At 49.2% G+C, this 23318-nt stretch overlaps 1 protein-coding gene across 5 annotated transcripts in view; it reads right to left on the bottom strand.

Annotated features, from left to right (window-relative positions):
* NFATC2 (nuclear factor of activated T cells 2) overlaps positions 1–23318 on the bottom strand; it is a 152470-nt gene that overhangs the window by 31413 nt on the left and 97739 nt on the right. For all 5 annotated transcript variants that reach the window (XM_003787703.3, XM_003787702.1, XM_012803847.1 and 2 more), the window contains exons 7-9: positions 10659–10714; positions 10135–10261; positions 7164–7853 (exon numbers count right to left, since the gene is read on the bottom strand). In XM_003787703.3, coding sequence (XP_003787751.1) covers positions 7164–7853; positions 10135–10261; positions 10659–10714 — 873 coding nt within the window. The remainder of the gene's footprint in view (positions 1–7163; positions 7854–10134; positions 10262–10658; positions 10715–23318) is intronic.

Raw genomic sequence — 23318 nt, forward strand, 5'->3', positions numbered from 1 at the left:
GGGCCGCTCAGCACCTTGCTTGGTTCTCACCAGAACGGGGAACCCCACGCTTCACCCTCTGTGAACACAGGAGGCCCAGCCCCACCAGGGTCCCGTGCTGCAGCCAGACTCTCCGTGGGCTCTGCAGCCTCCCCAAACAGGAGCCGCTTTGTCACAGGCTGCTGTAGGCACTAAGCCGCCCCCGGGAAAGATCCCTGACCTGCTGAACAAAGCACAGCCAGTCACAAAGTACTTCTCCATCCCTCTTTCCTCCTCTCCCGGCTTCCTGAGCTCTGTAGGGTGTGTCCCTGCTCTCTCCGCCCTCGCCTGTTTCTTACCCGACATGTCCTGCTTCTAGGGAAGGGACTTTGTCAAAAGACACCCTTGGCCCCTCTGTAAGGCTTGGGCCCCTGGCCCACACCTGCAGAGGACACAGGAATCAGAGTTCTCAGCAGCCCCTGGGTGGAGGGCATCATCTCCCTGAGCAGACAACTGAGGTGCCCTGGAGGAAGCTGGGGGAGGGCGCCTTGGGCCATACCCTGGGCTTTGCCCACATTCTACCTACATGGAAAAGACAGGGGGCACGACCGTGAGTGAGACCATCTCCCATGACCAGGATAGCCAAACTGTTTTCCTCCTATGCAAATATATTTTAAAAATTTAGTATGAGAAATCAAGGCAGTTAAATTCATAAACAAAAATAGCAGTGAGTATTTACGGAGAATGCCTTTGTGCCTAGCACAAGGCATATGACAAGGCTTAACTTGTCTCAGTCTCAGAAAGGAGGAACTATGACATTTTCACTTTATAGATGGGGAAAGTGAGGCCCAAGGAGGCTGGCAACTTGCCCAAGGTCACACAGTCAGTGGTGGAGCTGACCCTTCAAGCTACTGTCTTAGGGCCAGTGGAGACGCGTTGAGTGAATATTGAGAACTGGGACCAAGGCAAGGGGTAGATTAAAACAAGACCAAACAGGAAAAAAAATGTGTCGGGGCAGGTGATGACACCATACACGGCTGAATCTACCTGGCTGCCCAAGGAAGGAGGCAGAACATGGAGGAAGGGGTATGGTCAGCTCTTCCAAATGCTCCCCTCTGCCAAGGGTAGAGGGAAAACTATTCTCTCCGCCTGACCTTCATGTGTGAAGAGACACTTGGGATTATTTTTGCTCTGAGGTGAACAGATTATCTAGACTGCTTCTGAGCTGCCTGAAAACCAGTTCCTGTGAGTCACGAACCAGGCTCCTTCTAAAGTAACACTATAGAAGTCACCACAAGAAACATGATGGTAAGCAGGGCTAGTATCATCATCATATATTATTAAGGGTATAAATATTAATTCCTTAATGTCTTTTAGGAGACCGACATCCTTTGCTGGCAACCCCAAGTTCACCTGAAATGCATCTTTACTTATTCTGTGAGCATCTAAGCGGGAGATAAGAGTCTTCATGGTAGAGAAAACAGAGGCTCTGGGAGTCTAAGTAGCTGACCCAAGCAAGGGTTGGGGCAGGTGGCACCCAAACATCTTGCTCCCGAGGAATCTGCAGCTCACATCCCTTCACACAACTTCACACAACCCCTCTGCACTGCTGTGGTTGCACAAACTGGCATGACCACGCTGGATACCGTCTGGCAGGGGTTCCATGCCTGGCTACATACTCAACAGAAATGTGCTTTATGGGCACCAAAAGAACTCAGGCAAATTCACAAGGCTTTATTCACAAGTCTGAAAACAACCCAGACATCCATCCACAGGAACGTGGGCCAAGAGATGGGATTCCTTCAAGGGAACAGGATGAAAATGAATGAAGCTCAACCACACCCCAAAATATGGGTGAACCTTACAACCTTAAGGTTGACACCGAGAAACCAGGGTACCACCGTGTGACTTGTGTTTGTACAAAAAGGCAAAAAGAGTCCTTGGGGTTACAAGGCAGGATGGTAGTCATCTTTGTGGAAGAGACAGGGCTGCATGGGGCTTCTGGGGTGCTGTCATGATCCAGGTGGTAATTACATGGTGACCCACTTGGGAAATACAGGGCACAACTGAATTCTGAATGTGCATATGTTTCAGTATATAAATATAGAGAGGACTATTCAAATTCCCTCTATCAATCTATCTCCATAAGTAATCTGTAAGCACGTCACGTGAAGAATGGACGGGGCGGATTTAAAATGAACAGATGTCTATGTGCTTTGCCTACACACATCAGCAGCCTCTTGCGCACACACACACAACATCCGATGTCCTCACAGGCCACAGGCAGGGGCTCCAGCCATCGAGACCACATCCTTTCTCCCTGGAAGTCTCCACAATGGGGTCAAAGATCTCTGAGTCCTAGGCCACATCACTGCCCCCACAGTCCTCTCACCTGTGGCTGTCTCGGGTTGCTGAGCTAAACTCACTACCCTGAGGCCCGTGGTGGGTTTGGTGGTGAGATGACCCTTAACGAACTCTGAATGTGGCTCAGAGGATGTGCCACCAACGGCCTCCGGGGAAAGTTCCCTCCAGGTCCACTTTCCCTGACACCTCTCCTGCTCGCCTGTGCTCCAGGCAGCCAAATGGGCTGCTGCCCTTCATTTCATGCAACGGAAGTGGTAAGAACGACTTGTGTACTAATCACATTTTGGCAACTGTAGTTGTGCTTTTTTTAATAACCACACTCGTGGAAGGGCACACACGGGCACGCCTCCTGTGAAATGCCCCCCCCCCCACTGCTTTCCCACCCTGGCAGGCACTCTCCTCATAGCTGCTTTGTCTGAAACATCAGATTCACTCATCTCCCTCCTTCCGATTCTTGCCTCCCTGCTGCCCATTTTCCAAAGGCAGCCAGAGGGACCCTTCTGAAAACTGAAAACTAAACCCTTCTGTCTGTGCTGGTCCACTTCTGTGACCTCTGCCACCTGCTGTTCCCTCTCCCCAAAACACTTTTCCTGCACAACTTCCTGCTGGCTCTGTCTTTGATCTACTCTATGGGAGCTAATGCTGCCCCCAGGCAGCTGCCCTCCAGCTCTTGACCTCATGGAACATCCCACGTGGCGTTCAGTGCTTACTTACTGCCTTAAACGCTAACTCCTGTACCCCTCAAACACCCCATGAGAGCAAGGATTCCACCTGATTTGTTTACTGGTGAACCTGTAAGTCCCAGAACAGGGTCCATCACAGAGCAGGCAGCCAGAAAATACTTGCAGATGAGACAGAGAGAGGTCAGGAAGGGAGGGAAGGGAGGTCCAGGGTCAAGGGCAGCAAGTCAGGAGGCGGGGCAAAGGGGAGGACCATGGACAGGGAGGGCTGGGGCACAGAGAAGGGTGCATGCAGTGAGGCAGAATTTGGCGCAATTGGTGTTTCCCTAGGTACAACCTGGGGTATTAGAACAAGAAACTAGTGACAGAAGGGAAGGGGGACAGGAGAGCAGAGAGAAACCATGACAGTGTGCAAATCCCACCTCCAAAGAACTGTAAGAAGGTGCCTGAGTTGGGCCGGGCAGAGCAACGTGAGGCTGGAGGACGGAGATGCTCTGAGCCCTGGAATAATACTTATTTTGCTATTTCCAAGAGATTTTTTGAAAACAGTTCAAATCCTCAGAGTGGGGAAAGCAGAAGCAGCAGTTGACAGTTCCAAGACAGAACAGGGCAAGCCCAAGGCCCTGCGTACAGGGACGCACAGGAGGAAGGGCTAAGAAGCACAGACACTGGGGACAGAGCAGCGCAGCGGGGCGGGATGCCTGACCCCTGGCCAAGGTGCAGGAAATGATAACCAGGTGCCTGGGCTGCCCAGGGGCCCAGGGGAGGGGTGGGGCCAACTTCAAAGAGGGTTTGTTTGCACTTGCATGGGACAGGGCAGGACCCACGTCTATCGGGTGACCGCTTCCTTTTCCAGCCACAGAACCTTCCCTCGACCCTCCACACACATAAGCTGAGCTCTCGTGAAGTTTCCAAGGAAAACCTACTTTGGCAAAATCCCAAGGCAAATACGTGGCAGATGAGAAATGCCCTCAGGCCGGAGCTTAGCATGGCTCCGGGCAGTCAAATGTGCATCGTGTGGGAAAGACCTTCCTTGGAATAATAAATGAAAAGGATGGCAAAGGATCTGAAAAACCTAGGATGTCCTCCAAACAGGCAACAGAGAAACGAACCAGAGGTTTCCCAGTTTACTCGTCAGAAATAAACACGACAACACACGGAGAAGTCCACATCTCACACACAGATACACGTTTGGAGTGTTCCCTGGAGGCGTGAGGCCAGCAGGATCTGACATCCCAGCAGTGGGGGACAAAACTATACCCACGTCTTCCAGTTTGGGGTGTACCACTGGGCACAACAGGACACAAGGGGACTTCCCCTTGGACCGAGACTTGGAGACAAGGCCGAGCGCTAAACTAGCAGCACCTGGCTGCCTTTAGGGTCCACCCGGGTAGATTATTCTACTGCCCCACCATGGCCTGGAAGCATGAAGCTCAAGCACTGAGACGCCTGAACATGACACATGGGCGGCGGCAGTGCTGGGCTTCAGAACTCTGAGTTTCCTTTCTGTTATTTCTGCCAAATATTAGGAAGGGGATTTCCAGGCCGGCCCTGCACCATTAGCATAGAGTGCAAAAAAGGCAACGTGAACAGTCCTCCCGGGACTGTACAACAAAATGCACCCTCTTGCCTGCGATCAAGTCATTCTTGGAAGTGTCACACTCCCTTGTTTCAGACATTTATAATGTCCACTAGGGCAATAAAGCATCTCAGAAGTCCTGTGACAATTTTTTTTTTAAAAAAAACTGGCAGCATGCGGTGGCTCACACCTGTAATCCTAGCACTCTGAGAGGCCTAAACCGGTAGACTGCCTGAGCTCAAGAGTTTGAGAACAGCCTGAGCAAGAGCTGAGACCCCATCTCTACTAAAAATAGAAAAACTAGCCAAGTGTAGGGGTGAGGCCTGTAGTCCCAGCTACTTGGGAAGCTGAGGCAAGAAGATCACTTGAACCTAAGAGTTTGAGGTTGCTGTGAGCTATGATGCCATGGCACTCTACCCTGGGTGACAGAGTAAGAAGACTCTATCTAAATATATATATATATTAAAAAAAAAAAAACTTGGCTTAGTCTTTATTTTCTTTTTTACCTTTTTAAGGCATCTCTCTTTCAGAGAATGGCCCCTAAGATCCCACAGGGTGGGGGCATGCAGATTGTATGTAAACTTCACCATCAGTCGCAGAGACATTCTCACAGCTGACTCACGTTTTGACCCTGCCTAGGACTCTCACCACAACTTTGAACCTGTGTTCAGAAAAGTCTCCACACCCAGCTGCTTTCTCTGTAATGTGACCTTCTGCAGAAACAGTGAGTACGTCTATGGGTCTCATGACCTTCTACAGAAACATTGAGTACATCTATGCATGGCAGACCAACATGATGACCACCTCAGGCCCCTTGGACATTGCTTCTCTAACCAGGGTGCTCACCGTTCAGCTTTACTCTGGGACAGGAGCAGAGTAGGAGGGGCCCACACGCTTCTCATTTCGGAGACCAAACTAGCCCTGGGTGGAGTCAGCTGGGGAAAACTATCTGGCCCTGAGCAGACACTCATTTATTCATGAAGAACCTCATCTCAAATGCCATCCCCCAAGTCCTCACGTGCAGAAGAGTCCGGTTGCAGTCACGTTCCATTGCCCCACCGCCTCTGGATTGCAGAGTTAATTCTCTGCCTGAGAAACCCATTTAAAATAAGCACCCATACCTTAACCGTGCTGGAGAGAAACTGTTCACGGATGGATTGTACACAGGTCTCCCTTTGAAAACTGAGCACAGTGATCTGCCTCAGCCCATGTTTGATCAGCCAGGATCTGATAGATCAATTATTTATGCACCAGCACCTTGAAGCAAGCCTTGTAAGGCTTGTGGGGCAGGATGACCCTATAGCAAATGGCCCCAGAGGTCCCGGCTTGATGAGTTTGGGGAGTGTTTTTGATCAACAATCTCACTAGACAGCACAGAACTACCAAAAGTTGCAGAACCCCCAGAAAACCCAGCTCATCGGGACTCTGCATAAAGCAAAAGCCAACAGTCTCTGAGTAAGCAGCAAAAGATGTCCCTGGCGCTGAAGTGTCTGGAATTTAGTACCTGGTCTTTAAAATAACTACTGTGGCTGTTTTGAAGCTTTTTTTTCCCCCTTACTTCCTACTTCTTGGCTGGGTTCCTCAGAGTTAATTTTCCTAAATAATTGCAATTTCAGGGTATATCAGATGCTACTGCCTGTAAAACGTGAGGTTGGAGCTGGGAACGACAGGCAGAGATCAGCTTTTCCTTCTCCTATTAAGAAACTGCAACCACTTGTTTTCTGTTTCCTGGAGCCTCCAGGGAAGGCTGCTCTGCCTGCCCCACCCTCTCTGACCTTCAGCTGCACCTGCTGGTCCCAGGTGAGTCTTAGCAACATAACTGGTCCCTGAGATCCCAGGCCAGTGCTGCTCACTGAGCCCACCCTCTGGCCCGGCCCTCTGCCAGCAAACCCGGGCACCTACAAACTCACACAAAGCCCTCACTGCCCTGCATCCTATCCTTGGCCCCAGCAACCCCCTCAGCTGGGTTCACCACAGCGGAAGCCCACTGTTCCCTCCCATCAATGTGTGGCTCTGTTCCCCCCACCTCCCACCCCCCGCCATGGCAGAGGAGCGCCCGCAGCCTGCCCCGCAAGCCCTTCTGATGGGGCTACTTTTCAATGAGCAGCCTTCTTCCCGGTTCTCCATCCCCCTCCCGCAAATACACAAAAGAGGGCTCAGAGAGTGGGGTTCTTCTGTACAGGAATGAAAGGAGGTTAGCTTTCCTTCCTTTCTGTTTTCTTGGCCTTGGTCTAAATTTGGCAATTGTAAAGAGAGTGGAAGCCCTAAAACGGATCCAGTTCATGACCCAGGAGGCTCTGCTGTGGCCAAAACCACCCCCATCTGCTTTTTTACTTGGATTGTTGTAGGGAGGGCATCTGAAACTGTCACTGCTCACCCCCAAAACTCCTGCTGGGAAATAATTCTTGCACAGGGCTGGGGGAGGCCCTCAAGGTCACGTTATTCAACTCCCTTAAATTAAAACGGGGACCCTGTGGCCCAGCGAGGTTAAGGAATTAACCCCAGGCCACGCAGTGAAAGAACATCCCAGGGGATGTATCAGGGAACCGTCCTCACGGGCACTGAGAAATTCAGCATCTTACCATCATCCAAGTAGGTCTGGTCCAAGTTCTGTTCCTGTTTAATTGTCACTCCCGCAGGTAATACTTCCTTTTGGTCACTGACTGGGGGTCCGTTTTTGGCGGCTCTTTGGCTTGTGGCGTTCTGCTGCTGAATGACGGTGGGGTAGGAACCTGGGCTGAGCCTCTGACCTTGACTGACCGGGGGTGGGCCGGGCCTAGGGGTGCCGGGCGCGAAGTTCTCGCAGTACATGATGTGTTGGAACTCCTGGTGGCTCCCACAGCGCAGCTGCTGGTTGGTGGGTGAGTAGTGGATAACGGGCGAAGCCTGCTGGTTGGCTGGAGAGGAGTGGAGTAGGGCTGAGCTCTGGCCCTGGGAGCCTGTGTGCACCAGCACGGAGCGGTGGGCATCTGCGAGGGGCAAGGGTGCACCCATGAGGGCCGGCTGCTGGTAGCCCAGCAGACTGGGGCTCAGGCTCTTGCTCCGCTGATAGAGGACAGCCGCTGGGTTCTGCTGCTGGTAGCGGGCGTCCGGGGATGAGAGCCCCGAGCGGAATTGCTGGCAGGGAGCCATGGTGGCCACAAGGCAGGAGGGGGACTCGGCCACCATCGGGTGCTGTGGGTAATAAGGCTGGCTCCCCAGGCCCCCATGGGCAGGACTGCAGATCAAAGTGGGATCGTACTCATCGGTGGGTTCTGTCTTTATGGCTGGGACTGCAAGGAAAGAGAAGCATACGGGCACACCCATCGCAGTGAGCCATGGATGTACACAGAGGATTTGCAGACAGCAGCTGGCTTTGGGGGTCCACATGTCTGAACCCAAACATCTGAGGCCTGTCACTTATTAGCTTTGGGCAACAGGGTCCATGTGCAACTATCTTTGGTAGATGTTACCCTGGCCATGTTCATCTTGAACTAGGGGTTTCTCCAACATTGGAAAAACCAAGGTCAGGTCTGACTCAGTAGCTGTCAGGTAGCTGTCAGGTCTGACTCAGTCCCCGAGGTGCTTTTGGCCTATTTCTCCAAGGTGAGAGCTCAGAGAAGGAAGTTTGATTTGAGACCATGCCTCCCATCTCCCCCTACCCCGGCAGCTCTCATCTCCCGTCCCATGTGTTTCTCTTTAGACCACCCGTCCCTTTCTAGGTATGTTTTATGTGCTTTTTTACTGTTTGTAACACCCACCCTCTAAATATCAATTTCTCAAAGGGGGGAGTTTTGTCTGGGTTTTGGTTCTCTGGAACCAAAACAGCATCTGGGACTTAACGAGCCCTCAGATATTCTCCAGACAGAGGAACAACCAAACAGTGGCTGTCCCCTTCCTCAGCTCTGTAGAGCTGCAGGGGAATGAGGACTTCTGGCTCAGGCCTCAGTTTTCCTACCACCTGGCAGTAACAGTCACACCCTTTGGGATTGTTGAGAGGATTCATTAAGAGGCATTTACAAAGCACTTAGACCAGTGACTGGTATACAGTAGGTGCTTAAGGCTTGCAGTTGCTGCTATTATCTTACTCCATTATTATTACAACTACTATCCATGTGGTCACTGTTGCCATTCCTTTCTCCCCGCCCAGCACCAACCACTAAAATTGGTCCTTTTCTGATGTCTGTGCTAACATTTTACCACCCCCTAAAAATGAGGAACAAATTTCCTTCTCCCTAGAATAAGAGAATTGAGACCAGGACTGTAACCAAGTGGGCAGGGGGCCTCCAAGTGTTGGGCATTGGAGGAAGCAAGGAGGCCCAGCAGGTCTGATTCTAGCCACAGGAATCATTTCTTGAGATGCCAAAGGCCGTCCCTGGCCACCTGGGGGATTAAAGGTTGCTTGTGTGGGCCATGCTCAGATAAGTGCCAGGACCAGGCCACAAATAAGAGGAGAGTGTGCCCTTAAGTGTAATTCAAAACCTCTTTGCTAAAAGGGATCCCTGGGTGGCAGTCTAGAGCCCTTCCTGCAATTTCCTCCTAGTTTTGGGTCCCTCTGGGCTTCAGTGATGCGATCACTGCTCCAGACAGTGTGTTAAGTCAGACCAAGGATGATGGCTCCTTCGAAGGGGCCAACACAAACCCACAGAGGCAGTCCATGGGAGCCAAGGCCAGGCCACCCAGATGTCCCCTTGTTTTAATGCTCTCAGCAGCCCAGCAGCTTCATATAAAACTGTCATAGGACAGAAAATGTACCCTGGGTGATGTTCTCAAATTATAGGTTTCCAATTTGGAAAGGTGGCTAGCAAGTCTTTCTCAGCCTGGGAAGGCTATAGTCTTATTTCCCAAGGGAGAGCTCAAAGAAGCATTTTTAAACTTAAAATTATACTCCCCCCTGGCTATTCCTGTCCACCTCTTCTGCAGCCCTAATCATAATCCAGTGTAGCAATAATCATCAGTATAATCCCCCCCCGTTAGAATGTCAGTTCCCTTTGGGCAGGGATTTTTAACCTGTTGTGTTCACTGCTGTGTCTACAGGCTGAGAACAGTGTCTATATGCAAATCTCATCTGGACAAATGAATGAATGAAAAAGGGTCACATCACCCTTCTTGGGGCTGATAATGACTCTGTGAGAATGAGACCTGCTAGGCTGTCACATACCCACTCACTCCACTTGGCCACCAGGTGACAACCCATTGTGGAGTCAAGTAAAGATTCTGTGGGTTTTAGGATTTTTACTCCTATCATGATCAAAATGAAGACAGGGACAGAGGTCGTCCACTTAGCTGCTTGACACTCTGTATTCACATGTGCCTTTGTCCCCTCCCCTGAAGGAAAACATGAATGGTGATAATAATAGTCAACATCATTGATGCTGGCTTGCTGTGCACTGTATTAAGTATTTTGTGTGCATTTAATTCCTGTATCTCTTATAAAGAAGATGCTATCTGACAGATGAAGAAACTGAGGATCAGAGAGATTGAATCACCTGCCCAAGGGCACCCAGCTAGGAGCAGAGCCCCACACCTGTACCACCTCTCGACATTGAAGAAGCCATCACAGAGACACCTTACCTGGGTGGTACGTAAAGTGCTGAGGCTGACTTCGTTTCCTTTTCCCATTGATGACGTAGAAGTTCACCTTTACGGACGTGCGGATGTGCTTGTTTCGATATTCAGGGATCTCAACAAAAAGCATGTTCTGAAAAGAAGGAGTGACCTTAACTGCAACCAAGTCTAAATTTCTACCCAGGCCCTAAGCACGCTCCATCCTCCTGTCTGACGGGAATCATGCCACATCTGCAGGCTTACAGGTAAAATTTAATTCACGGGGAATCTCACTTTACAGTGACAGCGAAGAAAGGCACTCTGTCAAGGTCACTAAGACATCACAGTTACAAATCAGAGGACCTGGTGCTCAATAAATGTTTAAGTCCCTTGGCGATTCAATATGTACTTACTGAGTACCTGTGAGGGCCAAAACACGGGGGACTTGGATGAAGGAAGGAAGAAAGGAAGGACAGAGCACAAAGGAAGGAAATATGACAGGGGAGTCACAGACAGTCGGCAGCCAACGGTCATCCCGTCTGTGTGCTTACAGGCTGGCTCTTGTCTTTATCCACCGTGGCTTCCATCTCCCAAATTTGCTGCCCATCTGGAAAAAATTAAAAAAGCTCAGACTTTGAAGGAGTCATTAGAAACCAAAGATTTAAGACAAAAACTCAACAACTTCTATGTGTCATGGCTTAGGTATTATATCATTTCAGTAGAGTGTGTGTGTGCATGTATGTGCATGCGTGTATATATTTATCTTGTTTATATACACATGAATATTTTTTTCCCAAAAGGAAGGCATGTTGACAATAGAAAAGTAGGCAATGAGGGAGACATTAGAAAAAAAATAGAAATTGCCCAGAATCCTACTGTTATCTTTTCTTCTCTGCGTGTCTATAAAGCTTTCTTTCTTAAAGAGCAAAAGGTATTTCTGCCCATTATACTTTATTATATACTTCATTCAACCAAAGGCTACTTACAAAAGGTCCTGCAGATGCCAAGCCTAGTATAAGGGCTCTATTTCAGGTTCTTAATTGAGAACAAGGGTGCCTTAAATATACTATCCTAAGTTAAGAGGGAAGCCGGTGTCTCAGCCACCGGAGTGCCTTGGAAACCCAAGAGCTCACTCTCCACCTTTTCGTCAACAGCCAGCCTGGATCTCGTGTGAGTCACGATGATGATGGATGAAAATGTTTTGCTCAATAGTGAACTCTCCTTCCCGGGAGCAGAGTGCTATATTCCCCCAGTTTGGGGCCAGGAATTTGGGCCAAACAAAACCTTGCATTTGCAAATAATTGATTTCTCTCGCTGACCACCTACATTGGCCATTGGGTAGTTTTCAGCTGAAACAAATCATTTCCACAAGTATTTCCAGGGTGTTTTGTGGAACACTGATTCTGAAGGATATTAAATGGTTTTATGAAAAGGGGAAAATTCTACAAGCTAATAAGCGTTTGGAAACTGCTGAGTCAAAGTCCAGCGGGTTTCTCTCCTGCAGGACTTCTCAGGGGCTTTAATTTGTGCACGTGCAGAGAAATTCTTCAAGGGAGGCTAGACTCGGTCTCAATATTTGACCAAAGAACCCCTCCTCACGTTTTAAGCCTGGCTGTTAACATCTTCAGTGATAGCTTAGATTTGAATCATGGTTCCTAAGTTCACTCAGAAGTCTGGATTCCAAGCATGATTGAAACTTAACAGTTTCAATAATTGTATGGGTAATATTTGCCCCCGGAAAAAAAATAACAAAAATTCTTGTGATCGCTACCAAAGCCATTGCCATCTAGGTGAACTTAACAAGGAACAAGCAATGAATAAGCCAGAGTCCCTGTGACAATTAAGTGTGCGAGTCTTGGCCTCTCAATTCTATTAGGTGCCAATTCCTGAAATGACTAAGGAAGACATGGCTTATGTCAAAAGGAAGGCGTCGAGGTGGTTAAAGTACTGACTCTCACTGTAGTGTGAGATCCCTGTGCTGGGTACCAAGTTATACCTGCCACCGTCCCCCCAACATCCAACACATTGTAGGGCCTACTAAATATCTCATGACGGAACATGCAAAACGGTCAGGGGCTCCAAAGGCTGCTGATGGGGCCAAGACGAGGCCAGAAGCTAACATCAGACGCTGCTCAAAAGGAAGCAAGAAACTGGACATAAAGTCAGAACAGGAAGTCATCAAGATCTGGGTCCTCTCGGTTGCAAAGCTCTGGACAGAACTACTTTGGAACAATCCTCATTTCTTTATCAAAGGCAGGTCAGAGGTCATCCCACAGAGGCACTGTGTCCCCTTCTCAGAGGAGGTTACCACCAGGAGCATGGCTGTGTGAGCTGGTGTTATTCACTAGCTGCAAGGGGAGCTCTAAACCAGAATATCGAGTGAAAAATGAACAGAGAAAACAGCCACGGGCTGGTGTTTGGTCTGTCAGTTCTCACCCTTGGCCTCTCCTTGGCTGAACTGAATTCTGCCACCAACAGCATATTTCTGTTCATAGGAGCGTCACTGCTTTGAAAAGAAAGGACCATTTAGGAAGGTCACATTGGGGAGGAAAGGGAGAAAGGAGGACCTGGGAGAGGGGTCAAGAAGTTTTAGCAGCGTCCATAAAGCTTCCATTAGGCAGCAGAGAATACGAAAAAGGATGTCACCGACAGGAGGGTTCAGAGTCTCCTCTTCAGGTCTAGGGACCCAAGAGAAATGGGAAGGATACCTTTCCCCCTTCTCTGATGTGCTTACATAGGAAACAACTTTCCCAATGGCCATAGAATTCTAGCGTACAGGCCCTTGAGAGCATTCTTAGAAGTCAGTCCACCTGAGCTGGGCGCGGTGGCTCACGCCTGTAATCCCAACAACTCACATACAGCCCAGGTATTTGAGACTAGTCTGGGCAACAGAGCAAGACTGCATCTCTATAAAAAAATAAAAACTCAGCTGGGCATGATGGCATGTGCCTATAGTGTCCCAGCTACTTGGGAGGCTGACAGAGGAGAGGATCACTTGAGCAGGAGTTCAAGATTACAGTGAGTTAAGATGGTACCTGCATGCCAGTCTGGGTGACAGAAAGAGGTCCTGCCTCTAAAATTAAAAAAAAAAAATCAGCCAGCCCCACAGCCTACCCCTGTTCCAGCCTCTCCAGGCACTGTTCCGAATCCTAACTATTTTGTACATTCGCTTTGTGGCAAGCATCCCCCTAAGCCCCTCACAGACAAGGTCTTGTCTTGTCCATATGACAGTACTAGGAAGCAGGTCTCACCCAGGCACAGAGGGGTGAGTGCACTGGTGAGGAAGTGGGGGAGACAGACTTGAACCCAGGCAGCTCCTTATGTGGCTTCAAATCCCTTCTCCAGTGGGCGCAGCTCCTCTGACTGCCTCTTTCCCCCGAGCTCCAGCCTTGAACAAACAGGATGCCCTTGGGACACCCCCAACAGTGGGCAACAAGGGAGGCCACACCTGCCCCCTCTAGTGTTCTGTCAGACCTTGCATGACAACGTGGACTATAACCCTGAGCCTTCTGCTACTCAACACTTGGCCATTTCATTCCCATGTACCCTAAAAGCCAAGCAGACAGACCCAGTTTTAATCTCTGATGGCCCCTAATTATCTGTGTGATTTTGGATAAGACACTACACCTCTCTCTGCCTCTTATCCAAAATATGGGGATATTCAGAGCCCCCGTACCTCACTGGGTCATTCCAAGGATCAAAACAACAGGCACAGGCATGGCATAAATGCTAGACAGAGTGAAGGTCATCGTTATAGCTAGCAGCAACCGATTATGTAAACTTCACTTTGAGGCAGCACCTGTGGCTCAAGGAGTAGGGTGCGAGCCCCATATACCGGGGGTGGCAGGTTCAAGCCCGGCCCCAGCCAAAACGGCAATAAATAAATAAATAAATGAGCAAACTTCACTTTGTGAGGCCAGGCACAGTCGCTCACACCTGTAATGCTAGTACTCTGGGAGGCCAAGGCAGGTGGATCACCTGAGCTCAGGAGTTTGAGACCAGCCGGAGCAAGAGACCTCATCTCTAAAAATAGCCAGATGTTGTGGCAGGTGCCTATAGTCCTGGCTACTGGGGAGGCTGAGGCAAGAGGATCTCTTGAGCCCAGGAGTTTGAGGTTGCTGTGAGCTACACTGACACCATGGCACTCTACTCAGGGTGACAGAAGGAGACTGTCTCAAAAATAAATAAATAAATAAATAAATAGATTGCTCTGTGGGGTTTTTTGCATATATTTTACAGTGTGTTAATTTTGAAGGGAAAAAAGTAAGCATTTTTAATCAGAAAATAGTAAACATTCTCTGATTGCAATTATTAATTTTTCTGGCTGCAGGGAATCTACAAAAGGAAGGCGTCTGATGTGAGACTGTGTGGTATGTTGCCTGTTTTTCTTTTCAAAAATGGGTCTTTTCACCATTAACTTGAAAAACATGAGAGAGGGAGAGACAGAATGCTGGCTTAGTGGAATAAGATATCAACACCTAACCCATGGGCTACAGCCAAGAGCTGCTCTTGTTTCTCTTGTGCTCTTTTAGGTATCAGAAGGTCAAGGGCAGCTTCAGGGACCCAGCCCGGCCTGCACACTCATGTAGGGTCTATACTCTGGACCAACAAGTCCCCAGCGGGAAGTGAAAGCCCACAGCCAGTGTCCTTCTCGATTTCATGCAGCACGTGGATGACACACTGCAGGAGGCTGGTCTCTAAGGGAAGTGTGCGTTTTTTTTTTGTAGACTACCTCGAGGCCATTTTCTGGGACTTTTCCTACCTCCCCCTGCAGCGGCTGGTACATGCGTCCTAGGGCTCGTCTGGGAGAACACACTCACCCCACCCTCTGAGTCGCACTCTCATGAGGCAGTGGAATTCAAAAGAAATGCTGGTGGGGTCCTCTCAGCCTGACCTCACTCTGCCCAGGTACAAGTCCTCTCTTGGTCATCTATCAGCTGTGTGGCCTCTGAGTGGCGGCTTATCTTGTCTGTGTCTCAAGTTTGCTCTTTGGCAAAACGGTCAAGTTAGTATCACTGACCTCAAAGAATTGTGGAGAGAATTAAAATAGATAGTACATGTGAAATGCTTAGCAAAATGCCCAGCCCGTAATGAGCACTGCTGTCATTATTATTTTAGAAGTTGGAATGTCACGCTGGTCCAACTCTAGAAAAAATGAATTGGATGTCCAATCTGAGCCAAGTATTCTACAGGGTATCAAAGGTTTTATTTCATTTTCATTGTGTTACATTTCTCATGGCAAATAAATAAAATGGCCATAGAAAGTATTCATTGAGAGGGGATCGGTTGGATTAGTTATGGGCCATCCTTCATTGGTACAGAATATCAGATATATTAGGTATTAGAATAATAGACAGCTCTTAAAACAAAGTAGATGTAAATTTTCTGAACTGGAAACATGTCCCTGTTGTATTAAAACGTAGATTTTTTTTTTTTAATGTGCTGAAGACCAGTATGGAGAGCATGATGTCATTTATTATTAGGGACCATGAATAGGTCTGTCTGAATGTAGGGAACAGTGCCCCGAGCTACCCCTGGGTCCATGCTGACCGTGCTGGGCCTGGACAGGTGAGCTGAGCTCTTCGTGTCTCTCTTCACTGATTCAAGAAACATGTAGCATGATGGGTGGACTTTGATTCGTTTGCATTTTTACTTATTTTTTAATAAAGCATTTTTCCTACAAGAACAACATATTGCAACTATCTGTTCACTTGCTTGACTCTCTGGAGCCCTCTGAGGCCACAATCTTAGATAGAGGCTGGGCACAGACCACCTGCTAATTCAGCCCTTGCTGCATAGAGGCCCCATGTTGGGGGCTGTCAGATAAGCCACACACATCTTCCTGCTCTCAAGGGGCCTCCAGCCACGGAGGCCGGGCCCAATATTCAAGGACGCAGGGACCCAAGAGAGAAATTGAGGTTCCTCACTTCTCCTGGGATGAGGCCCCTCCCTTGCTTCCTCCCACAGCTGGGCTGAGCCAAACTGGTCTTCTCTACCCCTCTTACAGCCATGCCTACCTATCTTCAGGTCTAGAACTTGCTGCCTCCGCCTCCTGACAGCTCTTATTTGGACTTCCCACGACTTGATCCTTCCCATCCTTCAGCTCCAGCTAAGGGATATTCCCCCGAACCATCCCCTATAATTTTCTACTCCTCGTGTCCACTCTCTGGCCCTGTGTTAGCTGCCCATTGGTTTGCCACCTCCCCCCGCCCAGGCTGTGAGTGCCCCCAAAGCAGAAGGCCACCAATCCCATTCTCTGCTTTACCCCTGCATGTCAGTGTCTGGCACGTAATAGTTGCTCAATAAATACTGGCTGAACCGGGCACAGTGGCTCACACCTATAATCCCAGCAGCACTTAGGAGGCTGGAGCAGGTGGACTGCCTGAGCTCACAGGTTTAAGACCAGCCTGAGCCAGAGCTGGGCCCCACCTCTAAAAATAGCTAGCCATTGTAGCAGGTCTCTATTAGTCCCAGCTACTCGGGAGGCTAAGGCAAGAGGATCGCTTGGGCCCAAGAGTTTGAGGTTGCTGTGAGCTGTGATGCCACAGCACTCTACTGAGGATGATGAAGTAAGACTATGTCTTTAAATAAATAAATAAATACTGGCTGAATAAATGAACAAACTGACCTCAAGATTCCCAGTGTGTGGCCCACAGGCAGGGCCACCGACGTCTTCAGCAGGAGAACCTTAAAGGAAGAATCACTGAGCCCTCATTGAGGAAACTGAGGGCTCCTTTGTGGAAACTGTCTAATGAGGGTGGAGCTGGGCATAGGGTGCAGATAAGGATCAAGCCCATCAGAGCAGCTCAGAGTAGAGGGTCTATCGGCGCCATGGACTAGGAGTTCTGCATAACCCACCTCCCAACCCACAGCCCAGGTCTGGGACTCTGGGAAGACTTGCCCACACGCAATAGGACCAAGTGTGCTTCTGCTGCCCTGGGCCGAGATGAAGTAAAGGACCTCGGTCTTTTCAGCAGATGTTCAGGCAAACTTCCCCCATCCAAAATTAACAGGGCCTGGCAGCCAGTGTGAAACAGGCCCTTCCAAGTCTTAGTCAGAGAGGAAGAGAAAGGAGCCAACCACTTTGGGCGAAGGGCTTGGGTCTAGAGACGGCTTAGCAAGATTCTGCAAGGAAAAAAAAAATGGGGTGGGGGCATGAGAAAGTGAGCAGTGGAGCCTTCGCTCTGACTTCCCTGAAGCACCAGCTGAAGAAGGAAACCCCACTGGCACACACAAAGAACAGGCACGGGCAGCTAGCTCGTTTGCTGATGGACAATCCCGCTCGTCGGTGGGTTTAATGCTTTCTTTGGGGGCAGCTCTTTAACTATATCATGGCACAGAGTGTTCAGGAGGCCTCAGCAGTCAGCCTGGATGAGCTGGAGGCTCGAGTCAGCAGTCCAGGAGAAGGGAGCGGGCTCTCAGTAGGAGGAAGGCAAACCCGTCCTCACTCACACTGTGAGCATGCCATCGGGGAGGAAACCAAAGTGTCAGCTTGTGTTAGGAAACCGTGCGTGAGACTTCCCAGTCCTGGTCCTGCTTCTAAAAATTAGCCAAATAAAAATGGTTGAAGTCATTTCAGTCTGCTCTTTACAACTGCTAACTAGCAGGAAAATGTGTCCTCCCTGGAAGCTCGGGCTTAATGAGGCCAGCAGACGCGGGGGCTCAGGAATGATCCTTAGCTTAGATCTCACCTGTGCACAGCGGTGACGCCACCCCAGTGGACTGACTTGGATCTAGACAGCAGTCCCTTGAATCACAAGTCTTGCCTCTCTCCTGCCCCTCCCTCCCTCGGTGGGCTTGTCCCACCCTGGACGACAGCAGCAGCCACTCCTTGGCCTCGCAGCTCCCACTGGCACTGCTCCCTCCCAACATCCATTCTCCATACAGGTCACCAAAGCGCTCTAAGACGCATCAATCGGATGGTGCCATGCCCCTGCTTGGAAACCTCCAACAGCTAACTGCATGTTGCTTGGGGATTAAAAGCCACATTCCTCCGCATGCCTGAAGGGCCCAGCACAGTCTGCCCACCCCCTGCCCCTCTCCAGGTTCCGCTGGCGTCACTCCCCTCTGGCTCACGGTACTTCAGCTGCCGGGGTCAGCAGCTTTCGGTTCCTCAAAGGCCCTAAGCTTATCTTCATGCTGGGGCCCAGCCCTGGGTGGTTCCTCCTCCCTCTGACGCCTTCTGGCAGTCCTCACAGCTCTGTCCTACCTGCTGCCTCTAGGGTGCTCTGCTCAAAGCCACCTCCTCAGGGAAGTCCTCCCTGAACTCTCTATGCAGGATTACCCAGTTTAACCAATGAGAATACAAAGCAGCCCATCCAATGTCAATTTCCCAGTGAATGCTTTTCTACTACCAGTTCCTTGCCATTGCATGGGACATACTCACACTAGTTCAAGAAACTCACCATCTGTTTGAGATTTGAATTTACATGAGCATCCTAGTGTTTCTTCCCTAATTCAGATCCTTCGCTCACTCTCTCTCTCCTGTGACCTGGTTTCACTGTCTTCACAGCATTTTCCCACATCTGAAAGTGCCTACTTATCAACAAGCTTGAGACTGTCCACTCTCAAGGGCAGGGACCTCATCTGTCAGGGGTCCTCAGTGTGTGGCATGGAGAATACATAGTAGGTGCTCAGGCACGTAGTAGGTGCATCTGGGGGACGAACCCAGAAGCCCCAGGGGCTGAGTGGTTGCGGTAGAGCCAGAATGTCAGCTTGGCAGGTGCCAGATCTCAGCTCCTCTCTCGCCCTACCCCGGATGGGACCCCTGTTGGTGCTCCGCCAACGGTATCATAACAGTCCCCACACCAGCCATTCAGATAGCCAGTTGCTCTGGGAACCAGGAAATTGGGGTTTCAGGCCTGGCCCTGCACTGACGAGCTCTGTCACCTCAAGGAAGTCTGCCAACCGCACTGTGTGACTCAGCTTCCCCATCTGTACAATGGGGGAGGGGAGGGAGATGGCATCAGTCCAGCTCCCTCCAGCTGTCAGGCCAGGATTCTGGGAGTCTGATGGTTGGTCCTGGGTGAGGAAATTCACCTGTGCCAGGCTGGACTCTTCTCCTAGACAAGAAACCAGCATGACTCTGCCTTCCAGAGCACACGGGGAAGGGCAGCTGACATTTCCTCAGCACTTACAATGTGCCCAGCACTTTGTTTCTTGACCTCTTTTTGCTAAAACTTCAACAATTCCATTTTAAGGTGGGGGAAACTGAGTCCCCAGGTATACAGTGTGAGGCCCACTCAGGTTTCAGGCCAAGTCTGCTGGAGGAAGATCCCAAATCCAGCCTCCAAACTGAGAATGACACGAAGGCCTTCGGCACCGAGGACAATTTCTGAAAGTGGAAACCCAGTGGGGTTTCTCTGTGTCTTCCTCCAACCATTATCCAAACAGAATGAACTGTAGGATTCTCTTACTTGGAAGTCTGTTCTTAAATGCAAGAGGACCCAAGTTCACGCAGATACTTAGTTTTCTGAAAATGAAACTATTTTCTCTATCCCCAGCGGGACATTGGCGTGGCAGTCTGGCCCTATCTTTGGAGGGGAGCTTCATGTTCCAGGCAAGCGGCGGGTAAATGGTGGGCTCCAGCCCAGGGGGCCGATGACACCAGGGACCTGAGTCACCAAGGGCAAAGGTCTAAGAGTCTGAGTCATTCCCCAGCCCAGCTTGGAGTCTGACATTTCCCAGAGGAAAGCCAAGCTAGAGAGACTCCCCTACCAGGCCTATTGTTTCAGAGACCACCACACCCGCCACAGCCAACCTAGGGAGATAAACAGGTGGGAGGAGGGGGTGCAGCTTCTCAAAGGTGGATCCAATTTTTTCCAAGATACTAATTCATGGAAAAATATTTAGCAAAAAAAAAAAATTATTTTAAGCACATGCATTTATATTTATTAAACAAAGCTCAAAATACAACCTTTGGGGACCTCCAAGTAATAAAATGACTCATATCAGGATATGATGACTCAGTGGGAAAGAGGGAATTCCACTACCCACGCCTCCTTTCTAAAAAATCAATTTGCCCTCTCGACAGGTGATGGGAGCCTTTGCCATCAGGCTTGTTCCAAGAAAATTGTCCAACAAAACAAAACAAAATTTTCTCTTCAAACAATCTTAAGTTTCGAAGCTGAGTAATCCGAAGCAGGCCAGTTTCCAACCTACGCCCCCGCGGGACACACAGAGCCAGGGAGCTCCTTGGCTGAGGCCGGGGGCCTGAATTAAGAAGGATTTACCAGCTGAAAAATTCCAAAACCCTGTGTCATGTGGAGGAACCTTCCAAAACATTGGATCCCACCCAGGCGCAGAGAGTCTCTCAGAGCCATGGCAACCCCGTTTCCGCTGCCACACCACTTTTATTTTTGTGTCCTTAGATTTTTTCCTGTTTTGCAATGTTTTGCTGGGACCCCCGACTCCGCCTGTGGCCGGGGGCCAGGGTTCCCGTTGAAGTTAGGAACAGCCTGGACTTCTCAGAGTGAACTTTGCCTGGAGGGTTACACATTTTTTAAATTTCAGAGAACATATCAATGGCTTTTCTGCAATTACTACGAATGATAAGTCGGCGATCCGAATTGTTCTGTTTGGTTTCTCTTTGTCCTCTTTGACATGACTAGAGGAATGACTCCAGAGTCTCTGAGAAATGCTGCCTTGGGGTGCCAGCTGTGTCACCAGCTGTGCACGGACCTGGGCCCATGACTTGAAATCTGTGAGCCTTAGTTTCTGAATCTGTAAAATGGGGATAATGCCACCTCTGCCTCTCAGGGCTGGAGTGACAACTGACGGAGATGACACATTTATTCGACGATATGAATGAGCAGCCTACTATGTGCCCAGGTCTACTCCTGATGCTGAGGGGACAGCAGCACACTGCTGTTGTCAAGGAATTAGGAGTCTAGCGTGGGAGACCAGATGACAAATGAGTAAACAGATGAGATAATCTCGGTAGTGCTAAGAGCTATCAAGAAGGCAGATCAGGGCAATGGGACAGAAGATGACAAGGTATAGGGGAGGCAGAATGACTCAGGCCCCACTGAAAAAGTGACTTTGAGCTAAGATTGGCATAGGAGCAGCCATGTAAAGAAAGAACATTCTAAGAGCAAAAAGCAAGACCGAAGATGCTAAGGCAGGAACGAGCTCGGGGTGGTCAAGGACACCAGGGGAGCCAGCTGTTGCTATGGCCAAGCGAGGGGGGAAGAGTGTGAGAAGCTGAGATCAGAGAGATGGGCAAGGGCCAGATCACACAGGCTCTTGCAGCTCACAAAAATAAGTAAAAATAGTAATACAAATAATATAATAATTATTAGTATTACTGCTGCTATAAATAAGATGCCATTTTCCAAAACACTGAGCTTTTCTAACTTAAGAAATACCACGCTGCCCCTCTCCTACTGTTTTTCCACCGTTCTCCAATTTGTCATCTCGCTGGAGTGGAAACTGCCAATTCCATTTTAGTCGACAGCTATAAAAAGAAACTTTGGAGCTGGTGGTGCCGATGACCAAACACGGGGCTAAGATTAGCCCAGGAGGCTGTCACCTTTCCTTAATGTAAGAAACAGCTGGGATTCCCCTTCCTTGGAAAACTTCAACTGTTCCGCCCCGCCCCACAGCGCCCTTGCTGGCCAAACTGTCCATGGAGATGGGAACGGGATGAGTTTTGGAAAAAAGAAGTTGAGCAACAGGGATTCCCCCTGCAGAAGGCGGCCCAGCTGGGAGGTGCGCTCTTGGGTCAAAAGAGCAGGACCAGCTCCCTGCAAATGCAAGAGGAGCCCCTTCTGTGGGAGCTGCTGGAGCCAGGGACCCCCTGCAGAGACCACCAGTGATGCCAAAGGCATCTCAGATGCCCCTGCTAGTCAACTGTCATCAATCCAGAAACTACATTCACTGAGACTCTTTAGTTAGGCATGAACTCAAGGCAGAATTCAGGAGTCCCTGTCACCACCAAATGGTTCAAGTCTGTGGCTCTGGGCCAGTGAAGGGTCTTCAGGCAAATTAACCTGATTCTAAGCTTTTAAAAAGAAGAACAACTAATAGCTCAAGGTGTGTACTCTGGAGCCAGGCTGCCTGGGGTCAAAGCCTATCATTGTCCTTTACCAGCTGTGTGATCTCCACTAACTTACTCAACCTCTCTGTGCTCAGTTTCTCATTGGTAATATATAAAGAACAGTAGTCTATTGCATAGGGCTGTCACGAGGAATCACATCGAGTGCTTAGAACAAGGCCTGGAACACAGTTTTTATTATTACTTATTATTTTTGTTAATGGCTTTAATTGTTTTGTCTTTGGTTCCATGAGATAAAACCTTACTCATCTTTGTCCTTTCACAGCCAAATGTAATGTGAATAATAAAAAGGTTAATATTTAATGAGTATTTTCAATGTGCCAAGCCCTATGCAAAGAGCCTAATCTGTAGGATCACAATTTAATCTTTTTACCTCCCAAAAGAAGTAAATCATCTATATTTTACAAAAGAGGAAATGTGGGCTCAGAGAGGTGAAGTGACTTAGCCAGGACCACACAGCTATTAAATGCAAGAGCCCAGCCCAGCACCTGGAGTAGTATGTGCCAACAAAAATGACCACAGCCTGAGCAATGATAATTTTGGGAGACACAAAAACAATGCTGAACATTTAGTTAGCATGTGTCACTACTACTGGTCACGGGTCACCTGATGGGAGCTGGTCTTATTTCTCTCCTTAGCCCTCGATTTTTCAAAGGCTCTGTGTTTTTCTCCCTTCAAGAGGTAAATATGCAAAATTTCTTCTGAAACCTAGAACAGAAGCCAGACAGTAAATGCCATTCGCTAGTTGGTTCATTCCTTCAGCAAATCTTTACTTGATGCCCTTGGGTAGCTTCAACGTAATTAAGCTCCCAGAACACTTGAAAGCTGGCTGGCTCCTAAATCCACAAGGGATTTGGTGGGATCCAGCCTCAAACTCTTCCCCCTGTACAGTGCCATCAGCCCCCTGCATAGGCTCTGTCAACCTGGATGTGAGTCACAAATGTTTATACCTTATCAGAGAATTCCCCTCTGCCAAAATGAGGCTTTGAAGCCATTTGTTTCTTGTGAAAGTCAGTAGAAGGCCAGCAGGATGCTTTCCTTGTACTGAAGATGCATCAAAGCAGTTGATACTATGCTTACTTGGTCATTTACATTTCATGCCACTCCCCAGCTCAAGAACCCACTCTGGCTCCCTATTACCTTATCCAGGACCAGA

This window comes from Otolemur garnettii, unplaced genomic scaffold (assembly GCF_000181295.1).
Source record: "Otolemur garnettii isolate 467f Iridium unplaced genomic scaffold, OtoGar3 scaffold00023, whole genome shotgun sequence".
Classification (NCBI taxonomy): Eukaryota; Metazoa; Chordata; class Mammalia; order Primates; family Galagidae; genus Otolemur; species Otolemur garnettii.